The sequence below is a fragment of the Cebus imitator genome, unplaced genomic scaffold (assembly GCF_001604975.1).
Source record: "Cebus imitator isolate Cc_AM_T3 unplaced genomic scaffold, Cebus_imitator-1.0 Scaffold241, whole genome shotgun sequence".
NCBI classification, from domain to species: Eukaryota; Metazoa; Chordata; class Mammalia; order Primates; family Cebidae; genus Cebus; species Cebus imitator.
In genome coordinates, this window is record NW_016107556.1 from 1,350,968 (window position 1) to 1,371,729 (window position 20,762).

Consider the following 20,762-nt stretch of genomic DNA (forward strand, 5'->3'; position numbering starts at 1 on the left):
TTTCTTACTCAACTTCATACCTCTAAAACCTAGCACAGACTGGCTTGCAATAGACAGTCAACAAATGCTTTTTTGACCTGACTGCTGAACTGAGTGAAAGAAATGGCAAACTAATGAGGTGAACCTGTTCCCACTTCCTTCATCTCCTCCACCTCCATCCAACATGAGAAGTGTTGCTACAAACTCTGTAAAGCTCACAACTTAAGACCACCTTTAAAATTATTTAAAATGTATTTGTGAATATCTAAGTAGAAAACAGCTATGTTTACTGGTAAACTAGCTGATGAACATAACAGTGAACAACACTATCCAAGAATATTCAGGATTGTGGGCTATCGTCTAGCATCTGGGCCAATACCTGACCCTGGGTGGGTTCTCAATTAAGTCTGTGGAATGAACGATGAGCCAGGTAGCAAGCACATGAGAGCATCTGTTTACTTACCTTCTCCTTCCTTCAGTTCTTTTTCAACTCATCCTTTATGGTCCAACTCAAAAACTAGCTTCTGGGTTAATTCACTCTCATCTGAGAATTTTTAAATCTTTATATATCTAAAGTTTTATTCTCCCCCAAACTTTGGGTGCCTTATGCATTTAGCATACTATCTTCAATAAAATAAACGCATTTTCTCCAAAATAAAGCTATTATGTTTGGCCATTAAATCCTATCTATTGTTAAGTACTCATATTTTCAATATTAAAAATGACTGAATGATACATGTTTGTTTTCCAAGCTCTGGGACTGTTCTTGATTCATGTTTTATTATTTTCAGGGTTTTGTGTATATATACATTTATTTTTTTATATATGTACATATGTGAATACACACACATATGGATATACTCTTGGGTGCAACTATTGCTAATATAAAAACTTTGATTATAAAGTAAATTTTGTATATAGCAAACATTTTTCTCTGAAGCCAAAGAACTGTTTTAGTTTGATTATTCATAATTTTATCTATCAAAATTGCTTGGTAATGATCCATAAAATAATTTATCATGACCAAGATATATGTTTAGGATTAGAAAAGGTTTCAGCTCAATCAGCACTGACTTTTGGAAGATTTTCCTCAAGATGATGAAAAGGAAATATTTCCAAGCTGCAATGTTATTTTTATAAAAAACAAAAACCAAAAGAAATCATACAAAATGAGAATGATAGCTCAGTTCTTTTCTGTTTTATCAATTTAGTGTATACAATTTTTTAATGAAGAGAGATCTGTTGTGCATACCTCAAGAACAAAAAAGCCTGTTGGTCCTATGTTATATAATAATTTTTTAGGCAAGCGCTGTGGTCTGAGTGTTTGTGTTGCCCCAAAATTCATATGTTGCAATGTAATCTCCAGTGCAGCAGTATTAAGAGGTGAAGGCTTTAGGAGGTGTCTGGATGATGAGGACAGATTAGCGCCCCTATAAAAAGAGGCCCGAGGGAGCTTGTTTGTGCCTTCTGCCATGAGGACATAGCTAGAAGATGTCATCTATGAGGAAGGGGGCCTTAATCAGACTCCAAATCTGCTGGTGCCTTGACCTTGGACTTCTCAGTGTCTAGAACTATGAGCAACAATGTTCTGTTTATAAATTACCCACTCTAATGTATTTTGTTGTAGCAGCCTTAACAGACTGAGGCAGCAGATCCCCATACCTGATAAAAGACACATTGACCAGATATGTGAAAAAGCTTAATTCTTCATTTTATTTATTTATTTTTGAGATGGAGTCTCACTCTGTCACCAGACTGGAGTGCAGTGGCACGATCTCAGCTCACTGCAACCTCCGCCCCCTGGGTTCAAGTGATTCTCCTGCCTCAGCCTCCTGAGTAGCTGGGACTATAGGTGCATGCCACCACACACAGCTAATTTTTGTGTTTTCAGTAGAGATGGGGTTTCACCATGTTGGCCAGAATGGTCTTGATCTATTGACCTCGTGATCCACCCACCTTGGCCCTCCAAAGTGCCGGGAGCCACTGCGCCCGGCCTAATTCTTCATTTTATGGGAAACCCACAGAGCCGGTAAGTTTGATCTTGGATGGGTTCCTCTTGTTAGGGGAGCCATTGTTTCATTTCTGTGTGAGTAAACAACATTTGGGAAACCATGTATCTGAGCTTCTCTTATTTAGCAGAGGTCTTGATCATCAGTTGTCAACTGTCAATATTGAAATAAGTGTAGTTAATTGCAAACCCCACCTTGGTCCTTTGATATTTTGTTTTTCCTTTCTTTGGCAGGCAAGGGAGAAAAACATGACCCTTTGAATTAAGTACAGCCTTTATCATTGGGTGCTTTCCCGGGAGATGGGGGCTCCCAGGGCAACAATTCTCAAGGGGGCTTTCAAGTGACGAGAACCCTAATCTTTAGGCAGAAGCAGGCTTGGGCTTTGTTAGCTTCCCTGATGCCAGCATTTTGAACTCCCAGGAGGCACAAGTCATTGAGGAAAAAAAAAACTTGGACTAGGACACCCGCAAAAGAAGGTTGTTTTTGGTGTTAGCCTTGGTGGTGCAGGGAGGAGTCACCTTTTCCTTCAAGAAGCCCTATGTCTGCTAGAGGCAGTGTGGCCTGCTGGAAGCGGCATGGATGTTAGTGCTTCACACACTGGCCATTTTCCAGATAATCGACCTTAGGATACTATCAGTCAGTTTTTTAAGTCTCAAAATAAAATAGGCCTAAATTCTTACTTTCAAGGTTATTATAAAGATTAAATCAAGTTTAAATGACACAGATCACCAAAATGGACTCAGGAAGAAATAGAAAATCTGAGCAGACCTATAACAAGTAAAGATGTTAATAATTAAAATTTTCCCACAAAGAAAAGCCTGCACTAGATAGCTTCACTAGTGAATTTTATTGGCATTTAAAGAAATAATACAAACTCTTCTAGAAAACAGAGGAGTAGAAAAAAACTTCCCTATTCACTCTATGAGGCAAGAATTACCCTGATACCAAAGCCAGACAAAGACATGACAAAAAAACTAGAGACCAATATCCCTCATGACAAAATTCTCAACAGAATATTAGCAGACCAAATCCAGCAATATATAAAAAAAATCATACATCATGATCAAGTATGATTTATCCCAGAAATACAAGCTTGGTTTATCCTTTTTTAAAAGTTAATGTAGTATACTATATTAATAAAAGACAAAAACCTCATGATCATCTCAGCAGACACAGAAAACACATTTACTAAAATCTAATGGCCAATCATAAAAACTATCAATTAACTAGGACTATATGAGACCTTCTGCAACGTGATAAAAAGCATCTACAAAAAACCTATAGCTAACATCATACTTAATTATGAAAGGCTAAGAGGTTTCTCTTAAGATCAGGAACAAGGCAAACATGTCTGCTCTCACCACTTTGATTTTACATTGTACTGGAGTTTCTAGCTAGTGCAGTCAGGTAAGAAACAGAAAGAAAATGCACCCAGAATGGAAAGGAAGAAGTGAAAAAGCTGTCTTTATGTAAAGACAACACGATCCTGTAGGCATAAAATTCTGAGGAACACACACACACACACACACACACACACACACACACTCCTACTAGAATAAATGAGCTCAGCAGGGTCCCATAATACAAGACTAGTATACAAAAATCTATTGTATTTCTATATACTAACCATGAACATTCCAATAATGAAATTAAGAAAACAATTCATTTGTAATAACATCAAATTAAATAAAATATTTAGGAATAAATTTAACAAAAGTATAATATTAATATTGAAAACGATAAAACATTTCCAAGAGAAATTAAAGAATATCTAAATAAATGAAATAAATGTGAAATTTCATGTTTACAAATTGGAAGACTAAGTAATATTAAGATGGCAATACTGCCTAAACTGAGATTCAGTATAGGTCAATTTGGAGAGAACTGCTATTTTAATCTCTATAGACACCTCAGAAGGCCTACTATTTTTTTTTTTTTTAACAAAAATTGACAAGCTGACCCTAAAACTTACATGGAAATTCAAAGGACCCCAAATAGCCAAAATCATTTTGAAAGCTGGAGGATTTACACTTCCCGCTGTCAAAACTTCTGGCAAAGCTACAATACTTGTGATTGTGTGGTACTGGCATAAGGAGTAACGCATAGGTCAATGGAACAGAATTGATTTTTCAACAAAAATGCCAAGACAATTCAGAGAAGAAAAAGAATAGTTTTCTTGAACATATGGTGCTGGGACAATTAGATATCCACATTTAAAAATATGAATCTAGACCCTACCACTATACAAAAATGTTAACTCAGAGTGGATTGTAGATATAATGTAAAACTTAAAACTGTAACACTTTTAGAATAAAATATAAGGGAAAACTTTGGGACTTGGATTGGGCAAGTATTTCTTAGATATGATGTAAAAAGCATGATTCATAAAACTAATGAACAGTACTTTATCAAGATTTATAACTTACTTGCTTCAAAAGACACTATTAAGAAAATGAAAAAACAGGTCACAGACTGGGAGAAAATATATGCAAATCTTATATCTGATAAAGGACATATATCTAATATAGAATTTTTACGACCCAACAAGAGAAATAACCCAATTATAAAATTGGCAAAAGATTTAAATAGACATTTTACTGAAGAATAGATGTGGATGGTCAGTAAGCACACAAAATGATGCTCAACATCATTGGCCACTAGAGAAATGGCAATTAAAACCAGGATGAAATAACTTTTATACACACTGATACACACTGAATATTTCTTTTCAAAGTTAAACATAAATATACCATGTAACTCAGAAATTCTCCTAAAAATGATTCAATAGATATGAAAACATATGTCCCCATGGAGACTTGTATATTCTTTATTCATAATAGCCCTAAACTGGAAGCAATTCAGATGTCCATCAACTGGTGAAATGGTTAAATGAAACGTGGTTTATTCATACAACAGAATACTACTGAGCAATAAAAAAAAAAAAAACAGAATACCAATATATGCTACAATACAAATCTTGAAAACATTATGCTAAGATAAAAAACCCACATATGAATTTATTTATGTAAAATGTCCAGGTAAATCTGTAAAGACAGAAAGTAGTTTAGCAGCTGCCTGGGGTTGGGCATAGGAATGGAATAACTAAAAACAGGCATTAGGGATTTTTTTGGAGTGAAGGAAATGTTCTAAAGTTGGGTTGTGGCAATGGCTACACAACTCTGTAAACTTAGTAAAAATTATCGAAATATACCTTTCAAATGGGTGAATTTTATGATGTGTAATTATTTTTAAGAAACTGTTAATGATTTAACTTATGTATGGTGGCTGTTACATGGTCCTCAAAAAATGATAGTATTATACTGTGAGGATGTGCTTTGTCTTCTGAGTTCAGACCTAATGCCTCAGAGGGCAAGGATGGCAAATGCTAACAGCTAGCATGTACTGAGTACTTACTGTGCCAAGCTGTGTGCTATCCACATTATGTACGTTACATCCTGTAATCCTCACAAGAACCCTCTGACACAGGTAGTGTTGGTAAGCCTGTTCTACAGATAAGGAAATGGAAGCTATGTTAAGGTCACAGGGCCAAGGCATGAAGAACCTTGTCTCCAACTGGTCTAACTTGTCCTGTTATATGTAGCACTTTTAAGACCTAAAAATTTGTAGTCTGTTGGAGTGAGCGAGGTGGCTCTGAGGATCTCCTTAGTTCTATGCTTGGCCCTGCTGAAAGGCTTCCCTGTTTGAAACCCTGCTTTTGATGTGGAGGTTATAACCAGTATCCATGAAATGGTTTCTGCAGGAAAATGTATTCTGTGCCAAGATAGTAACCGAGCAAATCTGCCTCTCCTTCAGGCCCCCTCCACAACTAGGGCAGCTGTTCCATGGCCATCTTTTTGGCCTATGGAGAACAGAAGGGTAAGAGAAGGGAGTGGAGAGGGCAGGCTGCCCTCACTACCTCCTTCCACCATTCACCAGTACTGCCTGCCTTTTATCTTGATTACAGTATATTGATGTTGGACTTTAGCATATGATTCCTTTTGAACACTGAATCCTGTTGTTAGGCAAAACATTGAAAACCACCATTCTAAGAAAGTTAACATCAAGTGGAATACTGAACTCATAATTTAAAAGAAGTCTGCATGTGGACTTGAAGTATTAATAGTCCATAGGGGCAAATTCAGCATTAGTTCTTGACATAGTCCAAATTCATGCTGTCTTGACTCTGCTAAGTTCTGAGACCTATTGTAGCCTAGATCTTTATTTCAACAAAGAACTTTCAATTGTATGTTTAGCCTGAGAGAATGAAATGTTATTTTGACATAGGGGATTATAAAGGTATGTATATTTAATCGTTTACATCGTTTGTATTAGGGACATGAAGGTTTTCAAATTTGTTTATGGAACGCCCTTTTCCTAAACATACTTCTTCCTGTCTTCTAAAGATAACACTGAAAAATATTTTCCTAATGTCTAGGCTAGCAATTACTAAATAATTTGAAAGTATCATAACTTTTCCACATGGAGTTTTTGTGAGTACAATAATGGCTTTGGATCTTCTGATGTTTTGTCATCAAACCTGGCTTCTGTGGATGCAGCTTTGTTCACCACCTGCTTGCTTACAAGAAGTGATACTGGGAAGTAATAAGAGCTAAAGCCAGGAATCAGAAGGCCAGGGGTTTCCTTTCTGACTCTCTTGCTTACCATGATTCTGAGTAAGTTTCTTAACAACTCTGATTCCCAGGGACAAGGATATTGGGCTTGCTGACCTCACAGGCTCATTTTGAGTTTAAATGAATAATACTATGGGAAGGTGTTGTGGACAGAATGTGCCTACTCAAAATTTATAGAGTCATGTATGGTATAATAATATTTCAATGGACCTAATATATGATGGTGTTCCCATAATATTAAAATTCCGTATTTCACTCAACATTTTCTATATTTAGATACACAAACACTTATTAGCGTATTACAACTACCTATAGCATTCAGTACAGTAACATGCCATACAGGTTTGTAGCCTAGGAGCAACAGGCTATGCCACATAGCCTTGGTGTGTAGTAGTTATGCCATCTAGGTTTGTATAAGTGCGCTCTATGATATTTGCACAACAACGTAATTGCCTAGCAATACATTTCTCAGAATAGATCCCTGTCATTAAGTGATGCATGACTGTATTGAAATATTAACCTTCAATGTGATGCTATTAGGAAATTGGGGCCTTAGGAGATAATTATGTCATGAAGGTAGAACCTTCATGAATGAGATTACTGCCTTATAAAGAAGAAACAAGAGAGATGCTTCCTCTCTGCCATGTGAAGATACAGCAAGGTGGTGGCTGTCCACAAGCCTGGAAGTGGGCCCTCGTCAGACACCAGATTAGCTGGCACCTTGATCTTAGACTTCTCAACCTTCTGAACTGTGAGAGATAAATGTTTGTTGTTTAAGTCATCCAGTCTACGGTATTTTTGTTGTAACAGACTGAACTAAGACAAACATCAAGAGCTATACAAATACATCTTTTCTTTTCGTCAGACATCAAGAGGTATACAAATACATGTGGTCATGTTACCTGAAGTCTACAATCCTCTGCATTTTTCACATGAAAGTGACACCTGTTATCTAATGACATTTTGGTTTATCTTTCAGTATGTTGAGATTGTATCTTTAAAGGGAAACGAAACCATAAAAGTATAGTAGGACTTACCTTTTTTCATAATCTCTCTCTCTCTCTCTCTCTCTATATATATATATATATATATATATATACACACATATATATATGCACAGACACACACACAGATAAAACTTTTAAAGAAAGTATATTCTTGTATATTTGTAAATTCTATTTTTATTCATAGCCATGCTACTACTGTTCTATACAGATTTGGCATTTATGCTTCAAGTCCATTGAATTTTATATTCTTTTTTTGTATTTAAAACAGAGGTGATTACAAAGGAAAATGTAGCAACAGTAATGCTCTATATTTTTTATCTTGTTCATGTCCATGAAGTAATTAGTACTAACAAAAAAGCATTAGTACTAACAAAAAAGCATATATTTTAAATTTGTAAATTAACACATCTCATCAACCTTCAGTGTATTGAAACAGAAAGACATTATAAAGGTGAATGTAAAAATAGTAAAGCTATATCTTTTTTTTTTCAAAAATAAATTTTAGAGTGTTTACGTAACTGAAAATAAATATTTTTATTTAGAAAATCCTTGAGTTTTCAAACCGAGTACAACTGAGCTGCCTTTGAGTCGTTTGTATCTGGAATATAGCATGCACTTCCCTTTCCCTTATTTTGTATAGTTGCCGAGGAAATGGGTTTTCAGTATACATGATTCAAGTGGTGGAAAAAACTGCATATTTAATTCCAAAATAGTCCTTAGACTGGAAAAAAAAATTTCTTTTGGAATAGTCATGTTTATTTTATAGTAACTCTACAGCAGAGCAGTTTAGTATGTTAATGCAGAAATACAAACAGCTTTATCAAACAAAATACTTACTATTTTCTAGCTGCCTTACAGAAATTATTTACTCAAGGAAACAGAATAGAATTTCTCAGTTTCATTAATCAGCTTTGTAAATATTTTGCCAGAGCTTTTTTTTTTCTTGGGGTGGGGGAAGCAAATAAGAAAGTTTAAAAGCTCATATGTGTCTGTTTTGTTTTAGCTTGGAGTATTTATTAAGAGTAAATTCTGTGTGTCTTTGCAGTTCATCAATATGTGTATTTAGAAGTTTTTCAAGTTCTTTTGCTCGTTTCTCTTCTTCTAGAAGGAAATGCTGTGCAGCTAAAGATGCTGGGAAGGACATATCTGGGGGAGACTAAAGAGAGAAAGAAAGAAAAGTGAATGAGGAATACAGAACTTTAAAAAGTCTTCATTGTTCCAGGCATGCTTCATCCCTGACATACTATTAAACACTGCAGCTCTTAATGAAAGAATACATCTTGGGCCGAATTCCCACTACTAGTGTAATGCAGTCACCACTAATGAAATCCTTAAGAACTAAGGAAGACATCACAGCACCATTACATTCAAAAGCTCTAGAAATGAGTGTTATATTGTTCAATCGCAAATGCAGGGACAATGCATTCACCATGGAACCTGCCTAAAACATGCTGCAATCATTTGCAAAGCCAATGATTTTCATTTGAAAATAGGCAACTCCAAAAAGCTAAAGTAAAGATTATAGTGGAATTGCACAAAGAAGGTTCATATAGAAAAAAATAAAATAAGGATTGGTTTTGACAGGGCCAATCAATGCTTGGCATTAGCCAGGTGAGAGGGCTGGCTGCATAATGTGTCTCAGGGGTGGAGGTGGCTCCCCAGTAGGGAGCGCTGTGATGCTGGCATGTATCTTGTTTGTCCTATCATAGTGGAGAAATTATCAGTGATGAGTGCCCCAATTCTACCCTTCATGGTGACGTGAAAATGCTATTTAACTGTCTGTGACCTGTTTAGTGCTTTTTTACAACAAATAAAAATCTGTGGCTAAGGAATAAAGGACATCAGATGGTTTTACAATTCTTCATTTTAAAAAGCCACATACAAAAATTAAGTACTTTTTTTTTCATTGGGGGAACTTTGTACTTTAATTTTCCAGTTCTGTGGTTACTATATTCTTTGATTTTCATTTTGGTAGGAAGAATGGAACTTTAGGGAGTCAACAGTCTGTATAAATGTGAACCTTGTTAATAGGTGGATTTTGTTCACCAATCTGGCCTGGGCCAAAACTAGGGATCATGCAAATGATGGAGTACTGAACACTTTCCAACTAGTAGCCTCAACTGTAGCTGTTGTGTCAGGGACAGTATTTCGACTAGAGAAGACTATCACAGCCTGGGGTAAATGGTATGCTACTATTTATCTGGCAAATGCATTCTTTTTCTATCTAATAAAAGGGAGGATAGGAAGCAGTTAGCATTCACATGGGGTGGCCAACAATATACATCCATGGTTTTGCCCCAATGTTATGTTCATGAAGCTGTCACAATAAGTTCTGAAGGGGCCTTGCCCATCTGGACATTCCAAAGACTATCACATGGAACATCATATATTAACACATCATGTTAATGAGACCTGATAAGCAGGAAGTAGCAAGTATGTTAAAGGCATGGAAAGATGCATGTACTCCAGAGAGTGAAAGATAAACCCTATAAAAGATAGGGGCTTAACACATTGTTTTTAGGTGTCCACTGCTATGGGGCATTCAGAACATCCTAGTAAAGCAAAAATTTATGTGCTTTGAAAATGTTCCACCCCTGAATCAAATAATTGAATAATCTGACTCATTTATTTGGTGACACAGAAAAAATTTTTTTGAGCAAGCCCAGAACTCTGGAAAGAAAGAGCTGTGTAGTAGGTTCAGGACAGGGTACAAGCAGTCCTGCTACTTTGGTCAAATGACTTGGCAGATCCCATATTAGAAGAATCTCTGGTAGAGAGAAATGCCTTGCGGAGCCTCTGGCAAGTTTCAGTGGGAAAGTTGTGTTGCAGACCCTTAAGATTCTGGCACAAGGCTACTCCATCTGTAGCAGAAACCTGTATACTATTTGCAAGACAATTCCTATCATGCTGTTGAGTCTTGGTTGAGACACAGCATCTAGCAAGTGGACAGGATGATTTGATCCAGCCTCTGTCTTTGGCTACCCCAGTAGGAATTACACATTGGCTCAATACCATGGTTTCCCCTTTAACCAAGGGTAATTCAGCTACTGTTGCTGTTAAATGTCTGACCTGCTTACAGTAGAAACCAAAGCTGAGCTCTTGATATGGCATCATCCTTCAGGGAGGCCAACCAGCCTCTTGGTGTCAGTTTGACTCCATTAGGTCCCTTGTACCTTGGAAAGGGCAATGCTGTATCCTTATCAGAATGGATATGCATTCTACGTGTTTGCCTTTCCTGCCTGCACCACTGTCTTAGGGCTCACAGAATCACTGATCTGCAGACATGAGATCTTGCTTAATAGTAAAGGTACCTACTTTATAGCGGAAGAGGATGGCAGTGGGACCATGACCATGGTATCCACTGGTCCTAACCACACACAGCACTATCCAGAGGATGCTAGCATGATAGAGCTCTTGATGGCACAGCTGAGGCACCAGCTTGGAGATTATATCCTGTGAGGTTGGGGTGCCTTTCTTCAGGATGTGGTATAGACTTTAAACCAATGGCTGTTTTATGGTGCTGTGTTTCCAATGGGTAGAATACATGGATCTGGGAATAAAAGGGAGGAAGTAGGAATGGCTCCACTCTCTATCACTTCTGTTAACCCACTTGGAGAATTTGTGCTTTCTGTTTATGTATCTTTAGGTTCTGTTGGTCTATAGGTCCTGGTTCTTAGAGGTGGAATTCTACCAAGAGACCTGTAAGAGTCCCACTAAACTTAGAGCTTTGGCTCCATGTGGTCACTTTGGGCACCTCCTGCCAACAGATCAGACACACAGAATGGAGTTCCTATACTGGCAGAGGTGGCTGACCCTAAGTCACCCTGAAGAGGTAAGAACACTACTGCATAACAGAGGCAGTGAGGAATTGTTTAGTACTCAGATGATCCTCTGAGGCATCTTTTGATACCCTCATGCCCAGTTTTAATTTTAATTGGCAAATACAGAAACCATATCCTAATAAGGGCATGGAAATTAGGGGCTCACCCCAAAAGAAAAGCCACCTGGATCAACAGAAGAGTTGGCTAATGGGGAGAGGAATCTAGAATGGGTGAGGCAATGATAGGCGTCAGGGACCAATTGCAGTATTAGGGGCTGTGGCTTATCTCACCAGCTTTCCTCTAATCAGTTTTCCCAGAAATTATTGCCCACAATAATTGTGAAAAGCTATACCTGGATGGAAGCTATGGAAGAAGGTAGTTCTGAGTGGTGCAAGAGGTGGACCATGGTCGTTGGTCCCCTACCGGAATCCCCTTCCCCAGGCTGATGCATCTCTTCTCCAGCTGGATGGGTGTTGGCTACTAATAGCTCACAGCTGACTCCTTTGGAGAGCTTCCCTCCACTGAACTGGAGGCTCCTGCCTCACCTGGGAAGCTGCAGTCCTTGCTCTGCCCATTTGCTACCCTCTCTGAGGCAATAGCTGATTGATGGACACAGGGACATAAAATACCAGACTTCTTGTTTGGTGGGAACCAATGCTGTGGTGTAATTCATGTGGCAAGCTCCCTGGGACACCAGGTTATACTAGTTTGTAGCTGAGACAACATCTTTGCTTAGTTTCCTACCCTCCCCACCCCTGCCTCCTCCTCTCTCCTCCTGAGCATACTAAAATACTCCCTCAGTAACTTGCTTCCACAAGAATCTCATCTTAGGCTCTAGGAAACCTGATCTCAGACAGATGACTTCCTAGATTCTGGCCTGAGTGATTAGTGACACTCATGCCATTTACTGAGAAGGAGAAAAAGGTAAAATAAGCCATTAAGGTTCTTTTTTCCTTTAAAAAATTTTTTTGAGACAGTGTCTTGCTCTGTTGCCCAGGCTGGAGTGCAGTGGTACAACCGCAGCTAACCTCTAACTCCTGGGCTCGAGTGATCCTCCTATGTCAGCCTCCTGAGTAGGTGGGACTATAGGCACACACCACCACACCTGGCTATTTTTTTTTTAAAGTGTTTTTAGAAACAGAGCCTTGCTAGTTGCCCAGGCTGGCCTTGAACTTTTGGGCTCAAGGGATCCTCCTGCCTTGGCCTCTCAAAGTGCTGAGATTATAGATGTGAGTCACAGCTCCTGGCCTCTTATTTATTTCTGATTCATCAGATTCTAGCACAGATTCTGGGCCATTGTGTTTTCAATAAAAATTTTTGGTTAGTTTATGAATGAAGAAAATGCATTCCATTTTGAATAATACTGAGTTTGAGGTGAGTTGAGACTTAATCAGGCTCCAGTAAACAGTGAGATATATCAGTCTAGGACTCAAAAGACAGGTCTGAATCAAAGAGATAGATTTGGAAGTTATAGATGACAAGGCCATAAGCTTGACTGAAATTATCCAAGAGAGGCAAGTAAAAGAAAAAGAAGTTAAAAGATGGAGCCCTGGGGAATCCTTCATCTCAGGCATCCATCCACTAGCATGTCCTTGACACCATCATCAATGAGAACTGCATTATTTACTAATTGAGATTTAAAGCAACCTATCCATCATCCTTCCAGCTTGCTTAATCTAGTCCTCCCACACCAGCATTTCTTTGAGCCCAGACTCTTTCCTTTTCACTGTCCATCATCTTCCTCATACTCTCTCTTCCCTTCTAACTCTTTTTATTCCACATCCATCTTTATAACCATTCAACAACTTGTCGCTCCCTATATCTTGTCTCTATGCTCATTACCTGCTACAACCCTGTATCTTGTCTCTATCCTAATTACCTGATAAAACCCACCCCTAATTAAGCTGACCCATTTGCCTGGGTCATGTCTACACTGGAGTAGCTGAATGCTGGAGCCAACAGGTTGGGGGTAAATTGCTGCATGGACTAGTTTCACTTTAAATTTCATGACAATAAATATCAAGTGGTCAGTGAATACTGCTAGGTGATTCTATTCTACTTCCCTAGTATATTCACCTTCTTACTCATTACCTTGTGACCTGGCCTCCTAGGGGCCAGAGGAGAGCTCCCTCATTATTCTACAAACTTTTTTATCTAAAACTGAATTTTAGGCCATCCTCCTGTTCCAGAAACTCATCCTTCCTCCTATACTGTGGATCCTATTTCTTCTTACCTCTCAGTGACTTTGTTTCTGCAAACGGACGTGGACCCTCCTTATGCCCCATCCTCTTCATTATCAGACCTTCCCCCTTTCCTTGAGGATTCCCATTAGGGCACTAAATATTATGACCCAAGGCTTTGTAATGGGATAATTTCTTTTTTGTACTTAAGTATGTTCATCTAGTTCTATAGACTTAAATGCCTACCATATGCAGATTATTCCCATATTTATATTTCCAGCTTTGATCTCTTCCTTTAATATCAGATTCACATATCCTATTGCCTATTTAATGTCTACATTTGGGTGTCCAGTAAACATTTTAAACTTGTATGTCCAACCTAGAAATCGTGATTTCTCCTCTAACCCTATTTCTTCCTTAATCTTCCCATGTCAGAAAGTGGTATTAGCATCTACTCAGTGCTCAGGTTGAAATCCTGGGAGTCATCTTTGATCACTCTTTCTCCCACTTCCCATATACAATTCATTGTCAAGTCTGGTCCACCCACCAGAATATTTCCTGGATCTAATATGTTGCTCTACCTCCCTTGCTACCCAGCCAGCATCATCTCTTGCCTAGACTACTGAAATAGCCTTAGAACAGTTGTCTCCACTTCTATCCTTGCCCCTCTATAATTTATTCTTTACTTAAAGTGATCTTTTGAAAAATTTAAACATATTTGTTTATTATTAAACAGAGTAATTTTAAATGGAGTAAACAGATCAGTATTTTCCTAATTAAAACTTAACAATGGCTTTCCATTGTTTTAAAATAAAATCCAAACTCCTTCCTGTGATCTGCTGTCCTACTGGACTTCCCCTGACGACTTCTCTGTTCCCAGTCTCCGTCTTCCCTTCTGAGCTCCAGAAGGCCCCCCAACCTTGCTGGTTCTCATACCTGCCAAACTCATTCCTGCCTTATAGTTCCCTTACTTGAAACTCTCTTCCACCACATCTTTGCAAGGCTGGATTTGTTGTCATTTAGGTTTCACCTTAAATTTCCCTTTCTCAACGATAATTTTCTTGGCTACTCAACCTAAAATAATCCCCATACATACATCACTCCCTATCACATTACCTGCTTTGCTTTTCATCGCAGCATTTATTACTATTTTTGTTTTGTTTTGTTTTGTTTTTTTGAGACAGTGTTTTGCTCTGTTGCCTGGGCTGGAGTGTTTTGATGCTATCTTGGCTCACTACAACCTCTACTTCCCGGGTTCAAGTGATTCTCTTGCCTCAGCTTCCTGAGTAGGTGGGATTATAGGTATGTGCCACCATGCCCAGCCAATTTTTGTATTTTTAGTAGAGACGGGGCTTCACCATCTTGGCCAGGCTGGCCTCGAACTCCTGACCTCAAATAATCTGCCCACCTCGGCTTCCCAAAGTGCTGGGATTATAGGTGTGAACCACCATGATTGGCCTTAATATTTTCTTATTTGTTCATTTATTTCCAATCATTAATGTTTCTCCTTGTTTGTTTTTGAGATAAAATTGACATAAAAGAAAATTAACCATTTTAAAATGAACAGTTCAATGGTGTTTAGTGCATTCACAATGTTTTGCAATCACCATCTCTATCTAGTTCCAAAATAGTTTCATTATCCATAATGAAACTCTGTACACCTTAAGCCACTTTTCCTTGTTTCTTCCTCCCCATTACCCCTGGTAACCACTAATCTGCATTGTTTCTATGGATTTCATTTACCTATTCTGGCGATTTCATATAAATAGAGTCATATAATATATGGCCTTTTGTGTCTGGCTTCTTCCACGTAGCATGTTTTTGAGGTTCATCTGCACTGTTGTATTTTTTTTGGCCTTTTTTGGGGCACAGTTGCTTTTTATGGCTGAAAAATATTCCATTGTATGTATCTATCACAATCCACAATCTGATTATCCATTCATCCATTGACAAAGTTCCTCTTTTTTTTTCACCGTACTATATACATGTCTCTCTTATTTGAAGACATGTTTAGAACAGGAGTTGCCATACAGTTGGTGTTCAATACATGTTTATTTTATGAATGAAGAACACTAATATTTAAGGGGCAGAAATAGGAGGGAGAACCCTGGAAACAGACTGGGAAATAGTAGCCAGAGGGTGGCAGAAGAATCAGTGGAGAATAGTGTCATAGAAGCCAGAGAGCATAAGAGTTTCAAGACAAAAAGATTCAGAAAGAGGAATATTTCAAAATGTGCATTTAATTAACAACTAGAAGATCAGCAGTGGTTTTGAAAGGAATGGTACTGATGTGGATGTCAAAATGTAGTTGTGGATGGAAATCACTAGACCTAGAAAAGTGGATTGCCATAGAATTTTTAAGGCCTCCATCACAGATTAAGTTCCCCATGCCCAGTTCCTAGAAGAGTTGAGAATTTTCTTTCCTGGTTACTCTGGAGGTTAGGAATTCCTCAAAAGAATAACATAGAATTTTAGAGGTAGGATGCCCCATGTTATTAAATTAAATCAACAGATACCTCTCTGTGTCTTTTTATGTGCCTACTAGTGCTGACACTATTTTAGGTGTTGGGTTAGCATGAAAACAACCCCTGCTTTCACTGGAGCATACATTCTAAAGGAGGGAGGCCAAACAACAAAACGTCTCAGAGTGAAGTGCCATGAAAAAAGGCAAGATGAGGGGCAGGGAGTGAAGAGGAGGGTGCAATTGCAGACTGGTTGCTTAGGCATCTCTGATAAGGTGATATTTGAGCTGACACTAATTGTGATCCTAAAAATCCTAAAACCATGTGATATTAGCACAATTGAGTTTTTTGCAACTTTTTCTACTGCTTAACTGAAATGTGTGCTTACTTTAACTCCTTAATGATCAAAGTTTTATTGATGCAGAATTTGCAAAGTCCCCTTAGAATTTCTCATAGCTTAAATGAGGAATTTTATTTCGTTTACATTATTGGTGTGGATTTTAGTCTGTTCAAATAACGTTGGCATTTTATGTTGAGATGATCACAAAAGAGCATTTCAGGGCTTTAGAGATCTCTAAAACTTTAAAAGTTAGTATTTTTAAGCATTCTTCCACCACAATAGCTTAACTATTACTTCCAGTTTCTATTATTACAAGGCTAAACCAACATATAAGCAACAAAGGGCTTATATCAAGAATAGAAAGAATACCCATAAATCAATAACAATAAAGATAATCTAACAGAAAATTAAGTGAGGAAATTGAACAGATATTTTAGAAAAGATATCAAAATGGCCAATAAACATATGAATGGTGCTTAAGCTCATTATTCACCAGAGAAACATGAGTTAAAACCACGTAATAGGACCTTAGTACACACTGACCATAATGGGTAAATTTAAAAAGACTTGGACTATAGAGCAAGGACAACTCTTATACACTACTTGTTGGAGTATTCATTGGCTCATCCAGGAAAACAGTTTGGCAGTACCTACTAAAGCTGACCATATTCATATCCTATGACCTAGGTATTCCATTTTAGGTATATATGTGTATATACCTAATATATATATGTATATGTACACCTAAAATGGAATACCTAGTATATATGTATATATACCTAATCTATATATGTATATATATACCTAAAATGGAATACCTAGGTCATAGGATGTGTATACACATGCACCAAAACACTCATACAATAGTTTTGGCAGCATTATTTGTAATAGTCCCAAACTGAAAATGGCTCAAAAGTCCATCAGTAGAATGAATAAATGAATTTTATTGTCATTGATTGTAGTATTTATATCCAATAAATGACTATAGAGAAACAAAAATTAAAAAAAAAACTATAGCTGTATGGAACAATATGGATGATGATGAATCTAAAAAAACAATGTTGAGAAAAAGAAGCCAGAAATAAAATAACATATATCATTTATATAAAATTTGCAAGTTGGCAAAATGAATTGATAATACTAAAAGTCAGGATAGCGGTTATGTTGGGAGCAAGCAGAAGTAGAGACTAGAAGGGAACACTAGTGGGGCTTCTGGAGTGCTGAGGATGTTCTGTTCATTACTTGGGTGGTACTTACATTCCCTTTGTGATAACTCATCAAGCTGTCCATTTATGATTTGTGTATGTGTCTGCACATATGGCAAAGTCAATAGAAAAGAGGTTTTAAACCAGTCCAAAAGATCACTGTAGCTCTTTACAATATACAGATTCTTGAGGACTCATGGAATATCCAAGGGTGCATCCCAAGCATATGCATTAAAAAAATCCCTACTAATTCTGGCCTGTATTAGAGGTTAATAACCATTGACAGAAATAGTTTATGAAACATAATCTATATCTTTTCCTCCTATAGATAGGTATGGCCAAATGATTCGCAGACCCAACTTGGAGTCCTATTAAAGGAGTGAGATTAAAAACAAACAAACTACTAAGTACATCAGTGTACTGACATCAGTTTAAGAGTAAAGCAATAACCCATTAAAGAAAAAAAAGGCTACAACTAGTAACTCACCAGTGGGAATACTTCATCGTCACTAATCAAAGGACTTGTCATTTCTTTGATTTGTAATGTCAAAGGTGGCAAGGGAGGTGTTGTACTTGTATTTGGCTCACAATCTTGACTAAGTCTAAAAGAGAAGAAATGGTTGTTGTTGCTACCAAGGACACATGTTTATTTGTGTAGCTAAGGATTTTAATTTCTCAGATGTCTGACTGGGGGAAAACACAACAAAGTGTTTGGGCTTGTTACCTGGGCATTTCTTTGAATATGACTTTCCTGATGAATAATTTCTATTTCATTTAAAGGACTTAGAATGATTAAAAACGAAGAAGAAAACTTAATAATTGTTAAAAATATTTTGCAATCCTTATTGCCTATATTGATTCCCTTTCTGTATTATACTTTTGTATATTTTTGTCATTTATTTAAATAACATAAAGCAGTTTGAGAAAAATCTCCAAACCACTAACACTGCTGTCCTACACAGTTCTAAACAGATACTCTTTTTCTGTTCTCTTTTACACTTAACCTCACTGGCTTTCTTAACAGAATTATACTATTTTTTATGTGAAACAAGTCTTTGAATAACTCTCGTTTCTATAGATTTTGATAATTTATAACGTGCTTTCAATTTACATCATCTCCTAAGCTCCTTCAGTTACTAGTTGTGTGACCTTGAGCAGGTAAATTTATCTCTCTGTGACTTTAATTTTCTCATTTAAAAAAGTGATGTTATGAGAGTTGAATGATTAATACATGTAAAACACTTAGAAAACGATGCCTGGCACATAGTAAATGCTTAGTAAAGATTAGGTATTTTTTTTAAAACTAATTTGATCTTCAAAATAACCCTAATATGGTAGATACTATCCACAGATGAGGATCCTAAGGTTTAAAAATTCAATTATTCATCTAATTGTTTACCTTTTAAATCAGAATAAATTGGTAGGAAGTAATGTCTTTAGAATTTGGACACAAAGCCAGATTTTCTTGACTTAAAAACCCTAGTATTTCAATGAAAGTCATATAAGCGTGGAATTTGTTTGTGCTAAAATGAGACTGAAAAAAATAACATTGAGATTTTGAATTTTGGTTTGTTGACTAAGCAAATGAATAATAAAACAAATAACAAACCAATTTATCCTACAGTTTTACAAAAAGGGTCCTAATGATATGGGCTGTTTGGGATTAAATAAATATCTTTCATGAAACTGGGGTTTAGCTGTAATAAAATTATCAAAGACCATCAAAACTAAAATCCCATCAAAACAAAAAATAATAAACAAAATATTTTGTTTTTACTAATGTTTCAAATTCTCCACAGGTATTGATTAACCATTTTCAAAGCCTTCATAGTTTAATTTAACAGAGTTAAAAAAATTTCACATTATTTTTCTCTGGTCTTATCCAAAGACTATCTAATTTATATAGACTTGTTTCATATTATGTAAACATTTTCAAAGCTATGCATACAAATAGCAATAAAAGTTAAGTGAGGCATCTGTAAATTAGTACACAAAAACAAATACAACATGTTTTCCATTTTTGCTTATCTTGAAATATATCTTTTTTTTTTTTTTACCCATTTTCCCAAACTATAATTACCATGGAAACAGAACAGCAAATTAAACTGAAATAACATGGTTTATGATGTGCACAGTAAGATGAAACATCTCACAATTCAAGTAGAATTATAACATTTGCATAGTACATCTGCATATAATCTTTAGCTGAACCTTCTGAGTGAGGTTACTGTCTATACTTCAAAGCACAGTGAAAAAAAAAGATAGTAGTGATTCAAGAAATATATATCTCTCTGTTTTCTCTTTCACAGAGATTTCAGGCAAAGTATTTTTTGTGCTAAATTAATCTAAAATCTTAATTATCCATTTTGTTTTGGATGTACAGATACAGTGTTATGGTGTTAATACTAACATATAGGAACATTCTTTTTGTTGAAAGATCAATAAAATGTAGAGATTGAAAGGAAAGATGACATTATGAAGTACTTTTGTTTTAAATCATTTTTATATCTGACAAGTTCTTCTTCAAGAATACAGCTAGTCAAATACTTCATAAAACCACCTTGCATAAAGTGCTATGCATATCAATTTAAAAGCTATCTTAAAAATGATTTCAAAAGGCTTTTAATATCCTCTCACAAGCTGATCTGTTCAATTATCTTTTCCACAGGCCTGTTCCAAGGCTGCTGTGTGGTTTCGCCAGGACAGCAGGCCTCATTTGCTTTGCTGTGAAGCAGAACTCAGTCCATTTGAGACCTGAGTCAACTCTTCAAAAATTTTCAGGATTGTTGGACATGTACATCCAGTCCTGTCCCTCCACTAATATTCCCCTTGGCTGAAGAGTAATGTCCTTAGCATGGAGCAAGATTCCTTCACAAACTATGCTAATTTAACTTTTTCTAGCCTTACCTTCCAGCACTCCACTGAACTCCCTATTCCATGAACTCATTGTTTCCTGGTCTAGAACTATCAGCCTGTGTTTTGCTCCTTTATTGAGCAAAACCACGGTACGAACATTCTCAACTTACTTTAGGCTTCCAGATGGCTATTCATTCCTTGCCAAGAGATCTTGTGAGTGGTTATTGCAAACCTGCTGACTGTGGCTTTTGACTATTAGAAACTCTTAATTT

At 36.8% G+C, this 20,762-nt stretch overlaps 1 protein-coding gene across 3 annotated transcripts in view; it reads right to left on the reverse strand.

Annotated features, from left to right (window-relative positions):
* Positions 1-7,782: 7,782 nt before the first annotated feature.
* Positions 7,783-20,762, reverse strand: part of DEUP1 (deuterosome assembly protein 1) — a 93,671-nt gene continuing 80,691 nt past the window's right edge. For 2 of the 3 annotated variants that reach the window (XM_037727840.1, XM_017498429.2), the window contains 2 exons: positions 18,122-18,236; positions 7,783-8,782 (listed from right to left, as the gene is read on the reverse strand). In XM_037727840.1, the coding sequence (XP_037583768.1) occupies positions 8,606-8,782; positions 18,122-18,236 (292 nt within the window). In that variant the 3' untranslated portion in view covers positions 7,783-8,605. The remainder of the gene's footprint in view (positions 8,783-18,121; positions 18,237-20,762) is intronic. The other variant, XM_017498430.2, reaches the window with a different exon arrangement.